This window comes from Vombatus ursinus, unplaced genomic scaffold (genome assembly GCF_900497805.2).
Source record: "Vombatus ursinus unplaced genomic scaffold, bare-nosed wombat genome assembly UNPS02014787.1, whole genome shotgun sequence".
Lineage (NCBI taxonomy): Eukaryota > Metazoa > Chordata > Mammalia > Diprotodontia > Vombatidae > Vombatus > Vombatus ursinus.
The window spans coordinates 2,921,448-2,935,942 of record NW_020954565.1 but is presented as its reverse complement, the minus strand read 5'-3'; the positions used below and the strand labels follow the sequence as shown (position 1 = coordinate 2,935,942).

At 37.4% G+C, this 14,495-nt stretch overlaps 1 protein-coding gene across 2 annotated transcripts in view; it reads right to left on the bottom strand.

Moving 5' to 3' along the window:
* Positions 1 to 14,495, bottom strand: part of PLPPR4 (phospholipid phosphatase related 4) — a 54,301-nt gene that overhangs the window by 10,611 nt on the left and 29,195 nt on the right. For both annotated transcript variants that reach the window (XM_027868282.1, XM_027868283.1), the window contains exons 3-4: positions 7,744 to 7,873; positions 3,741 to 3,936 (exon numbers count right to left, since the gene is read on the bottom strand). In XM_027868282.1, the coding sequence (XP_027724083.1) occupies positions 3,741 to 3,936; positions 7,744 to 7,873 (326 nt within the window). The remainder of the gene's footprint in view (positions 1 to 3,740; positions 3,937 to 7,743; positions 7,874 to 14,495) is intronic.

Genomic DNA, 14,495 nt, shown 5'->3' with positions numbered 1-14,495 from the left:
ATATATATATATATATATATATATATATATATGTATGTGTGTGTATTTGTTGTTGTTGTTTGTTCTTTGTTTTCAAGGAGGACCAGGTACATTATGGGTGATGTCTTGACTTGTGTGTGAATTGGATTTAAGTAAGAGTTGTACGAAGTCATCAGCCTCACTTTGTCTTCCAGAGTCATTGCAGTTCAGTGGCAAGACAAAAGTCAAGGTGACTGGTAATGGTCTGGGATACAGTGGATGACCTTGGCATCTTTGATGTCTGACAACATGTTCCACAGCACCTGCTTCAGCTGCCCGTGGCCATTGGAACAAATTGTTCTCATCTGCCCATTTTAAAGGAGAAATCTTTACATGCTTGGGGTAGACATTCCCCTAACTCACTGATGAGTTTGAGCCTGTCATTTACTTTCAACCTGGTTTAACCTCTCTGCTGAGATGTTTTTACTGGGGTGTGGCTGCTGTGCATGCTACAGCTTTTTGGACCCATGGGGAAGAGTTGGCTGGGCAGGTGGACACCAAAGGTGGATGAGCAACCCTGAAAAGGACTCAGCAATCACTCAAACCAGAAGTTCTAGTCCTCTCCAAGCACCCCATATACCCCACTGTATATCTAGTCCATATCTATAGTCTATAGCTATACATATGAAATCTATATTGATGGTCTATATGTAGTATCAAACATGAACACACATATATGTGTGTATATACATATATATATGTATATACACACACATATATGTGTAGAGGGTGATGGGGGGGAGTGATGAGGAGAGAGACAGATCTATGCTGTGCTTTCCTAGGTTATTTTGCTCCTGGCACCTGATCCTGTTATAAGTGACTTTACCTATGATGCCGGTGGTGTTTGAAATGCTAGATGTGGAAACTAGTCCTTGGGACTCAATTTTTCTCATTTTCTGTTTTTTTTTTTATTTAAGTATTTAAAGATTTGTGCATGGAAAAGTCATGTAAGGCTTGTTCTGTTTAACCCCAAATGACAGTATCAGGAGCAATGAGTGAAAGTTTCAAAAGGGGAACATTTAGTCTTAATGTCAGGAAAAAAGTTTTCTGACAACTGGATATTGATAGATATTGGTCCTCTGATTCCATTGGTCTTAGAGCTGCATAGAGACCGAGAGGTTACACTGAATGACTTGTCCAGGGTCACCCAGTCTGTACATATCAGAGGTGACACTCAAACCTTGGTCTTCCTAGTTCCAAGGCTAACTCTCTATCCACTATGCCAAGCTACTTTCTGAAAGCAGAATAAGATGTCTCAGGGTTTAAGTGATTTCACCCTCATTGAAAATCCTCAAAGAGAGAAAGGATGAACCCATTGAGATTATGTCCCACTTGGGATTTTTCTAAGACCACTTGGAATAGTTGTCTGCAGAAATCCTTTCCCACTCTAAAATCCTGAGAATTGTGAAACATTAAACAAAAATATCCATACCATTCCCCCAAAGAAGTCAGAGAAAAAGGCGAGGAGTGGCAAGTCTAAAAGTAACGCAGATTCATAAATGAATATACAGGTATGAAAGGGATTCTGGATATGATTCCTTAAACATTTCCCCAGAGGAAACAGAAAAATCAATACCCAAAAGCCATCATTTTCCTTAGATTCCCATAGGAGGATTTTAGGGAACCTATCTAAAGTGACACCATGAGTGATCTGAGGATTTTGTTTTTAGTGTAGACATTCATAAGCAACTAAGATGACCAAAGACACCCAAACCTGCTTTCAAGAAAGTTTTTAAAAAGGGAATCTACACAAGTGAAGATGTAATCTCACTTTTCATAAACACCCTAAGAACATGGGATGTTCACACACAAAGCTCACCTGGAGAATGAAGAGGAATGTTTTAAAATAGAAATACAGATACCTACACTAAGATAATTATTCTTTCCATTGACATTTTCAATATGAGGATGGTAAAATGAAGAGTGAGAGGGATTGAGGGTTCTCACAGCAAATACATACAGATTTTATAACAAATTTGCCGCTCAGAATGATTTGCTGAGCAGAAATATGTGAATCACTAAGAAGTGATTTCAAAATAAACTGATGAAAACAATAACTATACTCTTGATTTGATAAGAATAGAGGAAGTATGAGAGATAAATATGGTCTTAGAGGGAGATAGAAATGGCATAAAATGATTAAATAGTCAAGGAGGCAAGAGAAAGTCCTTCAGAATTTGAACAGAAATAATGAAGCGTCCTTGAATAAAATGGTTGATAAAAAAAGTCTTTAAAACATTAACTTTAGGGGAGGAAATAAAATACTATGTTGTCAGTGGAGGAACTAGTAAACTCAGTGAGCTCCTATTTATTGTTCTAGGGGGAGTTTCTGGATGAGATGCCAGAAGTAGCAAAACCTCTTCTGGGACAAGATGAATGTAAATTGCAGGTTATTAACAAATGCATCAGAATACATCTGAAAATCATTATTTAGGTTCCAGAGGTCCTACCCAAGAATCCTGAAAAATGACTCCAGAAGTTATTAGATAGCAACAGAGATTTATGAGGAAGACTTTAGAAAAATAATAGATATAAAAAACACAAACACATTTTTAACTTTTAAAAGAGAATAGATGAGTTGTCAAACTTGACCTTAGTGGTCCACTAGCCTACTCCAGGGATGAAAATATCATAGAAGTCTAAAGAAATAGCAACAATGGTTCAATAAAAAAGAAATATGGTTCTAAAATATTTTACAGTGTTTAAAGAAGATAACTTAAATGTTGGGACAGGACAAAATGGAAGACGTGGTTTTAAAAATGAGTCTTCAGATTTTGAAATTGAGTCTTTAGCCAATAGAATTTCATAAACACAAACACATTATAAGTTAAGTAGGAGGAAAATGACAGGGAGAATATTCCTCAGTAGTATCAACAAGAATACTCTGCATAGAATTAATTTTTAAAAAGTTAAAAGCAAACACAGCCTTGCAAACAACCAGGGTTATCCTCAAGTGGAATGGGCCATCTGGGTGGGAAGTCGATTTCACTCTAACTGGATGTCTTTAATCAGAGGTTGGCTGATGTAGAGGGAATTCCTTTTAGGTATGGGTTGGATTAAATATTCACTGAAGACTCTTCCAGCTCAGAAATTGTATAATTTTGTGAAATAGTCACCAAGGGCAACTAACTACTAATGTCATATAAGTATCAAAGAATGAGCATCATTAAGTTTTACTACTTAGGTATCTTCTAGTGAGACTATAAAATACTAACCAGCCCATGGAAATGTTTTCCTCCTGACTTTATATATTGGCAATGTTGGACAAAATTCATGCAATGTCACAATTTTATAATTTACAGAGCTCCATAGAGATTTGTTCTCCTCTTAAAGTAGATAAGGTTGCTGTATAAGATAAGCCATTATCATGGAGGGGCATGTGAAACATAGACCTTCCTGGGTCTATGCTAGATATCCATTAAGTATAGCTGCCATTGATTCCAAATTATCCCAACTAGGCAAATAACATCAGCCAAATCAAACCACGGAACAGACTGATGTGACTCATTGAAAAATACCCAAAGACTGAGAATGAGCCATCAGAAACTGTGAGGACTGTGAGCTCCTTGATTGCTGGGCCCTTGTAATTCAATGACTGTTGGGATCTCTGAGTGAAAGAAATGCGAAGCAACACACTAAACATTGCCTACAAAATTAGTTTGTTTGAAATAAAACCTTAAATTTAGACATGTGGCTGTTCTGTAGATCTCAAAGTCTCTAACCTTCCGCTGTTAATGACTGTGAGGTCAGATCCTGAGCAGATATCTTCTACAATGTAGGAATTTTCTTTGCATGATACATTCAGAGATGTGTAGTTTGGCTTGCATACAGTCAGAAAATATGGCGCTTGGTACCCTGTTGACAGTTGTATGATATCGGTGATGAGAGCAGTAGAACAAAGTCCAAATACATGAACTCCTGTAAGCAAAAAGAAACAAGAGACTATTAGCTTCTTGGTGCTTATGTTGCCCCTTTATTATTTATCATGTTTAACAGTATTTAAAAAATAATCCCCAAATTGTTTGTAACACATAATGTGAATATTTACTGTAATGTGGCCATTTATTCTGAGATTATTTATTTCAGGAGCTCTCCTTTTTAGAGAATTCTTAATCTTTCAGTACAGCTAGTTAAAAATAAAGGAAACAATCCTCTCAAAATCCATCAATATTAGTAATTTTGCTGTAATATCAAGGGGTTTGTAGATGTTCCACCATATTGCCAATGCAGATTTTTATTTAAAAATGGAAGAAAAGATGTCCTCAAGGGTGTTCATAGTCAGAAAAGAAGGTGATCAGGTTATGTAGTACAAACAGGGAATAATAGATGGGCAGTCTGGTCGTTTGGGTAATACCCTTGATCTTGCCATCACCTACAACTGCTCCTTTTCCATGTTCATGCATTCTAAAATAATTTTATCTGAGCATAATCTGTCATCATTCTACTTCTTCCTCTGCTTTGATGCTCCTAACTTTGTTCTTTGTTCTCACCATGACCTCCAATTCTTTCACCCCACAGTTCCTTTTCAGGCCATCATCATCCCTGCATTAACCACACTCCGGACTAGGATCTTTTGGTGAACCAGTTCAATTGTATTCTGTCCTCTTGTCTTTAGTCCTTTGTCCCCTTTTCTCATCACCAATCTTGCCCTGCCTAGCCTCAGTCTTAGATTACTTGAAACATCTACTGCATCAAGCTGGAGAAAATCACGAAGTTGTGCAGACTCGGTCTATTACAAATTTATGTTATAAAATCTCAGTTGGGCCCTCACAATGGCAAGGCAATCATTTCACATCTCACTAATCAATTCACTATTTTACTCATCACAGGGCCTTTTCCAGATCTTTTCATTTCTACTCAACCTTCTTGTGGCTTCCTCTCCCTTCTTCCACCCTACCAGTTGAGAACCTTGGGCATATTTCAATTGAAACAATTGAGGTCATACATCAAGAACTCCCTCTTTTTTTTCCTCTTCCTCTTATGTAACCTTCACCTTTTCCTTCTCATTTCACATCAATGAGTTGCTTTCTCCCACCACCTTCTCCTTCACCCCCATCTCACGTGAAGAGGTAGTCCACCTTTTTAAGGTAAATGCAAATTCTACATGCAAAAGTTATCTCATTCTAACCCTGTCTTCTTAACAGATTGCCCCCTCTATCATCCTCACTCTTTCATTAACTTTCAATCTCTTCCTGTTTCTGACTATTTCACTGCTCCTTACTACCCATGTCTCTGCCATTCTATAAAAACAATAAAAAACCAAACCCTTATGTTATTCATCTATCCAACTATCGTTCTATATCTTTTCTCCCTTTCACAGTTAATTTCTTGAGAAGGCCATCCATAATAGATGCCTCCATTTCCTTTTCTCTCACTCTCTTCTTAACTCTCATAAGTCTAGCTTCCAGTCTCTTCATTCTACTGAGACTACTCTCTCCAAAGTTACCACTGATCTCTTAATTGCCAAATCTCAAGGCCTTTACCCATCCTTAATGATCTCTTTTTAGCCTTTGACATTGTCAATAACCTTTTCCTCCTTCATAATCTTTTCTCTCAAAGTTTTTGTGACACTGCTCCCTGCTGATTCTCCTGCCTTACTGCTTATTCTCAGTTCCTTTACTGGATCTCCTTCCAGATCCCTTCTGATAACCATAAGAGTCTCCCAGGGTTCTGTCTTTGTCCATCTTTTTTTTTCTAATCCTGTACAATTTTGCTTGGTGATCTCATCAGCTCCCATGGATTCAGTTATCATCTGCTGGATTTACTTAGCCAGCCTTAACCTCTTTCTTGACCTTGAGTCTTGCATCTCCAACTGTCTATTGGACATCTTAAAGTAGATATCCTATAGACATCTTAAACTTAACATGTCTAAAACTGAACCCATTAACTCCCTTCCCCAACCATCCCTCTTCCTAACCTGCCTATCACTGTTGAGGGCACCACCATTTTCCCAGTCATCCAAATTTTCGGTCTCAGTATCATCCTTGACTCCTCATCCTCTCATAACCAATTAGTTCCAAAATCCTCTCAAGTTTGCTGTTACAACATCTTTCATATATGCTGCCTTTTCTCCTATGACACTGTCACCATGCTGGTGCAGGCCCTAATCACCTCATTCCTGGAAGACTGCAATTACCTTCTTGTTAATCTTCCTGCCTCAAGTCTCTCTCAATTGGGCTCTCTAGGAAGACTCTCCCTAGAGCAAGAGGATTTCCTGAGTTATTCATCTTGCATCTAGGTCATTCCCATATTATTCACCCACTTTTCTATTGTATTTTATAGCTATGCCAAATCAAGTCAACAATCTATAAAATAAGAGAGGTGGACTAGATGATCTTTGATATCTCTTTTTAGCTCTAGTATTAAGATCCTATGACTATGAAATTTGTCTGCAATTTCCAGTATTACCCAAACACTCGTGATTTTGTCCTCTTCATCTTTGGGATTTATACTTCCAGCATGACTCATTTCTATGAGAACACGTCATGACTTCTAAGTCTCATCCCACTTGCCTACCATAGCTGTGGATTGTTTCCTGTAAAGTCCTTGCCCTGTGGCTTCCCATATCTGAGTACCAAATGGAATACTAATTGGAGAATCTCCAGGAATTCCTGGGAAATTGGACTCTCTAGGAAGATTTTTCTTAGATCAAGAAGAGTTACTGAGCTATTCACCTCATCTCTAGGTCATTTCCAAATTATTTGCCCACTTTCCTATAGCATTTTATAGCTATGCCAAGTCATATAAACAAACATCTATTAATGCTTACTATGTATAATAAGCTAATGCCTACTGTGTTAAGCACTGCCATGAAGAGAGATATTTCTCTAAGAAAAAGCAATTCAATCCTAGGTGTCTTATCTGCTCTTCTAAGTTTCTGACCTTTTTTGCAATCTTTTTGTTCTCTTCCCACCAGCTTAAGTGGCTTGCTCAGGATTGCAGAACTCCTGACACAATGCATATCTGAGTTCTTATTTCTCTTTGTTTGGGAGGTGGAAGAGGGTGGAAGTGAGTCATATTGAATAAGTAATGTATTAAGTAGGATGCCCTGGTAGCATACAAGTGATACATTTAATTTGGTATTTTGTAGAAAATGATGTTTTTCCTGACTATTTTAGAGGTAAAATTGGTAACTTGGAAGTGATTTATTATTATTATTGTTATCTTACATTTACATAGTGTTTGCAAAATACTTTGCGTGTATTATTCTGCTTGATTAAAGTTTTATTGATCAAAGTACAGCACATAATCCTGTCTTGTTATACCCATATCATCCTTTGTCTACACAGCCTTGCTACACAGAAATGCCAGCTGTATTGTTCACACAGTGCAAGGGTTTTGATTCTGGTCTAATTTCATCACTTCTTAGTCCAGGTCAAATTGGCCAAGGCATACCAAGAGTCAGTAGCAAATCCAGATGATAGACCCAAAGAAGAATAACTCCCCCAATGAGCCCACCTGGGAAACATGGTTTGTGCAAAAAATACTCAACAGTTATCGTATGTGAATCTTGGTTATAGGGAAAATGGAAAATGTAAATACCACATTTTAAATGCCAACTCTAGGATTTGGGGTTAACCAATGGCTTCTTGCTTAAGACCTATCCTATTCCTACTTGAAATTATACAACTAAATTATAGCTTAAAAAACTTAGTATCTGTAATTAAATACAACATTTCAACTTGAAAAAGCATTTCTTTTTTTGTAATTGGTTCTCCAACCCACCAACGAATCTGACGGCTCTTCTAAGGAAAGAGTTGAAGTTGCAGCCTCCTGCATTTATATTGGGCTCCATTCCAATCCCATTTCTCCTTTTGGACAGGCAACAGTAGAGAATGCCTTCTCCTACCATTATCTGCAATGACAAAAGGGTTTTCATAGTGAATTTAACAGTTACAAATGAATTCGATAGGGCATGAAGAGAGTAGATATAATTTAACAGGGTAAAATGTAAAATGTTGCTGGCTTAAATGTACACGCATTTAAAAGCTTTCAATGGGTAAGCAATTTTCCCTGAATACCTGAACCCAGGGAGAGAGGAGAGGGTGACTGGGGTCATCACAAACAACATTAGGAGATTCTGGACTACAACTTAATGGGGAGTAGTTTAAGGTACATCTTGGCACCTGCCAGAGGTGGAATCACTCAGCCTTTGGTCTCTTGCCCAGCAACACCCTGTGGTGTCTAATTGATAAATCACATGATGATCCAGCCTGCCCTACAACTGTTAGAGTCTTGGCATTTTATCACTATTACTATGAAAACAAGATGAGTGGGAACTAGATGAGGTAAGTGCCCAATTAGCTAGATTGGGAACATTTTACAAACTGGTTAATGCAATGAACCATTCTAACTCCTGGCGACACTTGAAATCTTTGTCTTGCCTTTTAATTCTGTTTTTCCCCACTTTTACAATTATGGGAGAGTGACGACTAACCCAGTAATGTTTGCTTCCTGGCTGGGTAGTCTAATTGTGATGTTGACGTGGAAGAAGTGGGATACCTTTGGAACTGAGTTGTATTTGAGGATTTTTTCCCACAGATCTGTAATCAGGAATTATTTCACTTAATTGGGGAAGAGGGAATGTGGGGATGCCAAAGAGGACAGTCTGATCATAGTCAGAAGGTAGGAGAAGTGGCCTTTTCACCAGTATGTCCTTTACCATGAAGGCTTAGGGGAAAGGCACCCCATTTGAGATATACCAAGTTAATGGGACCTGGGGGCAATTTGTAGAGATAAGGCAAAGGGATAAATAGTGCTCTAGAAGTCATTTCTCTGGGCCAATGCCCTCTTTGCCTGTCTTACAGTAATTTTAGGCCTGGTTTTGCATGATACATTGCTTGAAAATAATGTGTGTATGAGTCTGTGTAGACATGAAGAGAAAAAAGGAAACGATAACATATTTGCTTGCTAGATTTGTAGCATTCTCCTAGGAGAAAATGAAGCCTATCAGTGTTGATACGGTGCAATCAATTTTGGCTGGGAACTTCCCCGTTACTAAATAATTTTATCTGGACCTGTCATTTCATCAATATAGGGTACAACTGCTGCAGAAATCACCTTTACTGACTTAGGCCAGCAATGAGTCCGTTTTGTTTTAGAGAAAGGCAACATTGTAACAGTAATGGACAGAAGACCGGCCTTGGAGTTAGGAGCACTTGGTTGCAGGACCCACCTCTGACACAGAATAGGTGTGTGATCATGGGTAAGGTCTTTTAACTTCTCAGTATTTCAGGTAATCCTCTAAGGCACAGTATTTAAGAATGGAAAATAAGGGAGAGCAAAAAGAAGTTTGCTTCTGTGTAAAGAATAGATTTAATGTTTCTCTTTGTGACATAAGAGCATCACCAATATGGTGTAAAACATTGTGTGGGCACTGGTGGTTAAAAGAAAGAAAACATTGATTTTTAAGATTAACTAAGAAAAAAAATAGAAGAGAAACATTTTTGATTGATTAAAATAAAGATGATTTGCCCATTCACAATTGTGATTTCTGCTTGCCCCTAACAACTCGTGACGTTGGATATCTAAAGATAACAGGTATCTTGTATGATGTACTTTGTTCAGACTGAAATCTATAGCTTGACAATTAAGTGCTCATCATTGACTCTATCACCAATTATAGTATTTCTAAGCTGGAATGGTTCTTACAGATAATCAAGTACAAGGCCCTTCTTTTTCAGAACTAAAAACTGAACAACTATGCTCTAATTCTAGTTGCCTTAGACCAAAATTCAGAGAACCTGGGTTCATATCCTGGTTCTGCTACTTATTGAATTATTTATGTGACTTCAGATAAATCACTTTACCTTTCCAGCCTTTAACTCCTGAAGCTGTAAAATAGGGGGTGGGGGGAAAGGGGGTTGGAAAGTATGGTTTCCAAGATCCCTTGCAGGGGACCTAAAATTTATGAGGCTTATGGAAGTAAAATGATGTAAGGTCACACAGCTTAGTAAAGCTAAGTCATAACTCCAAAGGTACTGCTATCTTGGGGCAGAATAAGCTCTTGAGGACATCGAAGTGGTTTAGGGATAGAACATAGGATCTGGCATCAAGAAGATTTAGGTTTGAATGCCAGCTCAGACTGTTAGATCACTTTGTGTGATCCTGGACCAGCTGCTTAAACTTCCTCATTCTCAGTTTCTTCAACTATAAAATGGGGAGAATGTTATCTGTAGAACTCACATCCCTAAGTCATTCTGAAGAACAAATAGCAATCATAAAGAGCATTTACATATATATTTAAGATTTGTAAGGCATGTTACTTACATACACTAACTCAATCAATCTTTATGAGCCTGTGAGTTAGGTGCTATATTAGCCCATTTTATGGATTATGAGACTGAGGCAGACAGATGTTAAGATGACTTGCCCAGGGTCAAATAGCTACTATCTATCTGAGGCAAATTTAGAACTCAGGTCTTCCTAACTCCAAGTCACACAACCTACTTAATCTCAATGTATATGGATATGCCAGTTATTTTCAGTTATCTAATAGCAACTTTTTGAACATTTGACTTCCTTGTCTTTATTATGTAAAATAACTAAGACATCTCCCATTTTGGTCTTAGACTAAAGTTTTAGAAGTATTATTTGTTATTTATACAAACCTACAATAAAAAGATATGCCTTATTTCATGACATCTTAGCAGCCAAGAGCTTGGGGCCTAAGAGTGGTATAGATTCCAATACAAACATGTTAAGAACTAGTAGGTAATAAAAGGACTAGAGTTTTGTACTATTAAATTTTGCTTAATCCTAAAACAGATTGAGTACTTTCTTGTCCTTAGAAAAGTATTTTTTTGGGGGGGGGGGGGGTTAAGTCCTTATATAACTTTCCTCTTCACTTGATCTTGATCTAGAAGCCAAGGCATGAACTATGCAAATTATTTCAGTTACCTTAGTATAGATCTCTCTGGGGAGACACAGCACTTTTTAGCTTATTTTCTAATACTGCTGTTATTTTCATCTCAGTGTGATACAGCAGGACCACAATGTGTTTCCAATAAGGAGAGCAGCATAGCAAAATTGCTGTCATGGAAAATGTCTGTGTGTTGCCTTCTGTGGGATATTAAACAGTGACTATCTTTAAGGGAGCGATAGTGCTGAATTTCTTTTGTAAAGTAGGGTTACAGTATTTGAATATGGCTTCTGTTACTGTCACAGTGAGGAGGGCTTTCCTTTCCAAATGCTTCCTGAACAATTATTATAATATCTCCTGGGCTTCAAATTTCAGTGAAGCCTCAGCAAACTTGAACATCTTTATGGTCCGACATTTTAGTTATATAAGCTTCCAAAGCTGAGATTATCACCACAGGAGCTATAGACAAATCCAGCCAGAGTCTGACTCTTTCTGAATATTAAGTAGATTAATTCTGCTGAGACCTGCAAAAATGGATTCGCTAAAGAATATAAAAGTGTTTCTCCTTCCTATATGAATTCTGAAAAACTGTATGGTGAGCAAAACTTTGCTGAGATGTTTTCTTTGGGATTACTGTCTTCACTGGGTTTTAATTGAACATCTCTTCCTCTCCCTCCTTCCTCTCCATCCTATATATCATATTCATATGCAGTTATTTTCCCTCCATTTAGACTCTGTTTAGTCAAAGCCAATGGTTGAGAGCAACAAGGGGCAGGGGAAGCACACTGGCCATAAGACCTGAGTCTGATTACTAGTCTGCCACTAAAGACCTGCCTGTCATTGGTCAGTTATAAAATCGTACATTTGGAGCTCAAAGGGATTTTAGAAACCAATAAATCCAACCCTTAAATTTTATAGATAGGAAACTGAGTCATAGAAAGCTTAAGCAATTTGTCCAGGGTTACAATAGCTAATAAATGTCTGAGGCAGGATTTGAAATCGTATCTTCCTGATTTTGACTCCAGTTCTCTATCCACATACTGCTCTGCTTCTCTTATTTAACTTCTCTGAGCCTCAGTTTACTTATCTGTACAATAGAGATTGTAATAGTAACTGATATTCATATAACACTTTTACATTTGTAATGTGAAGCAGAACAGCATAGTCAATAGCAGGCCTCCAAGCAGAAAGATATGTCTACAAGTCATATCCTATCTTACACAATGGATCTGTGAATATAGAAAATCATTGAGCTCTCAGGGCTTCGGGCAGCCCTCTAAGACTACACATTGCATAGTTGTCTCCAATCTGCATTGGTAGAGGGGATTTCCCCATTGAGAGTTCTCTAAACCAATTAAATCACTCGTCTCTTCCAAAAAAAAGTTGCAAAGAACTTCACATACATTATCTTAAGACACGCTCACAACAATTTTGTAAGGTAGTTGCTCCAACTGCTAATAACTTTGGTTAGCATTTATATAGTTCTTTAAGCAGATTTACTTAATGTGGAATCAGCCTGGAATACGTAGCTTAGGAAAAGGGGTCCTTGCAGAGGACCAACAGCCACTGCAACAAATTATCTCATCCAACCGTGCTACCTCCTCGGGTTGTTTTGAGGATAAAATGATAGTTTAAAATGTTCAGCACAGTTCTGGCACATAGTAGGTGCCATATAAATGCTAGCTATTGTTAGTTATTGTTATTATTGTTATCATATAGTGACTTTGTGATTCTGGGTGGCTCAAGGGCAGAGGTTCTTCATCTGAGCTCCATGCTTGTTTTTAACATGCTTTGACAACTATTTCAATATAATTGGTTTCTTCTCTAATCCTGTATATCTTATTTTACACTTTTAAAAAACACCATTCTTGCAGAATGGTTGAATGAGTTATGATATATGAAAGTAACGGAATATTATTGTGCTGTAAGAAATGATAAAAGGGATGGTTTCAGAGAAACCTAGGAAGACTTCTAAGAACTGATGAAGAGTAAAATGAGCAGAACCAGGAGAACAATTTCTACAATAACAACAATATTGAAAAAAAATCAACTTCAAAAGACTCTGATAATCAGAATGATGAACCATGATACCAGAAACAGACACCCCACATCCTGACAGAGGGTGATGGACTCAGAGTGCAGATTTTTGTTTTGGTCATGTGCAATGTAGAAATTTATTTTGCTTTACTATACATGTTTGTAAACAGGGATTTTTTTTTTTGCTTTCTCTATTGGGAGGTGGAGGTGGGAGAGGGAGAAGACAGACCTTCATTTGAAAGATATTTAGTTAAAAAAATTCTATGAATGGGTCCATGGGCTTCACCAGACTGCAAACTTCTATGTTGATCATTAGTAGGAATGACCTGTAAGTGGTTGCATATCCAATACAGGTGAGATAAGTAGACCCAGTCTCAAAAAAAAAAAAGTAAGAATATATTCTATTACTTTGGGCCACAGTGATCTCTTTAAAAATGTGTGTATTTGTGTATTTTTATATGTGTGCATGTAAGCACACACATGCCCACATGGTATCTATGCATATATATGTAACATGTATGTGTTTTATTAAACTTGTAGTTTGAACTATCTTCATATACAATGTTACTGCTCTAATCAACTCCAGTCACTATAATGAGAGTAACATTAATTTGTGAAGCCTTTTGAGATGCCTTGAATATAGAAAGTGTAATGGAAAATTAAATTCCAATTTCAGCTTCTGATTTTATTAGTAAACTCCAGAAGGCTCTGTATGATGTATTTTCAGTACTCAAAATGTATTATATGTATTTAACATAAGGGGAAAGATACAGAATTATTCTATTCTTACAACTTTTTTCTAAAAGCAAAGACTTTTAATCCACAGACTCTTGGAACTAGAAAAAATCTTAGAGGTTGCCTAGCCCAATCATCCCCCTTAGCCAAACAATAAATCCCTTCCACAGAATCTCTAACAAGGGACCATCATACCCATCTGCTTAAAAACTTTCATTAACAAGCAAGCTCCCTACCTTCCAAAGGTTGTGATGATCAGATGACATTGTAAGTAGAGCGTTTTGTAAACTTTAAATTAAGTTGCATATAGTATGTACTCCTTGAATGCAGGGACCTTTTTTCATTGTCTTTTTATTCCAAATATTTAGCTCAGTATGTCCAGATGTGTGCTTTGACTTGTGTCTGGAGATCCTGGTGAGGAAATCCCTTTCTCCAGAAACTTTTTGACAACCTAGTGTCTTTGAAAGTGTTTTGGACCACTGAGAGGTCAGGTGACTTGGCCTCAGTCACACAGCTTGAAGATGTTGATTAGAACTTTAACCTGTCTTTGTGGCGTCAAGGAAACCTGGCTCTCTATCCACTTTACTGCACTGCCTTTCTCCTTTCATATAAGAAATATTGTCTGCTGAAGTGAATTAAATTGAGTGGAATAGAAAGTATTCCGTTCCATTTTTGGACAGTTCTAATTACTAGAAAGTTTTTATTTTGAGATGAAATGTGTGTGTGTGTGTGTGTATGTGGGTGTGTGTGTGTGTCCAGAGCTTACCTGGAACATAAGTTAATTAATGTTCATTTATTCTATCTATCTATCTATCTATCTATCTATCTATCTATCTATCTATCT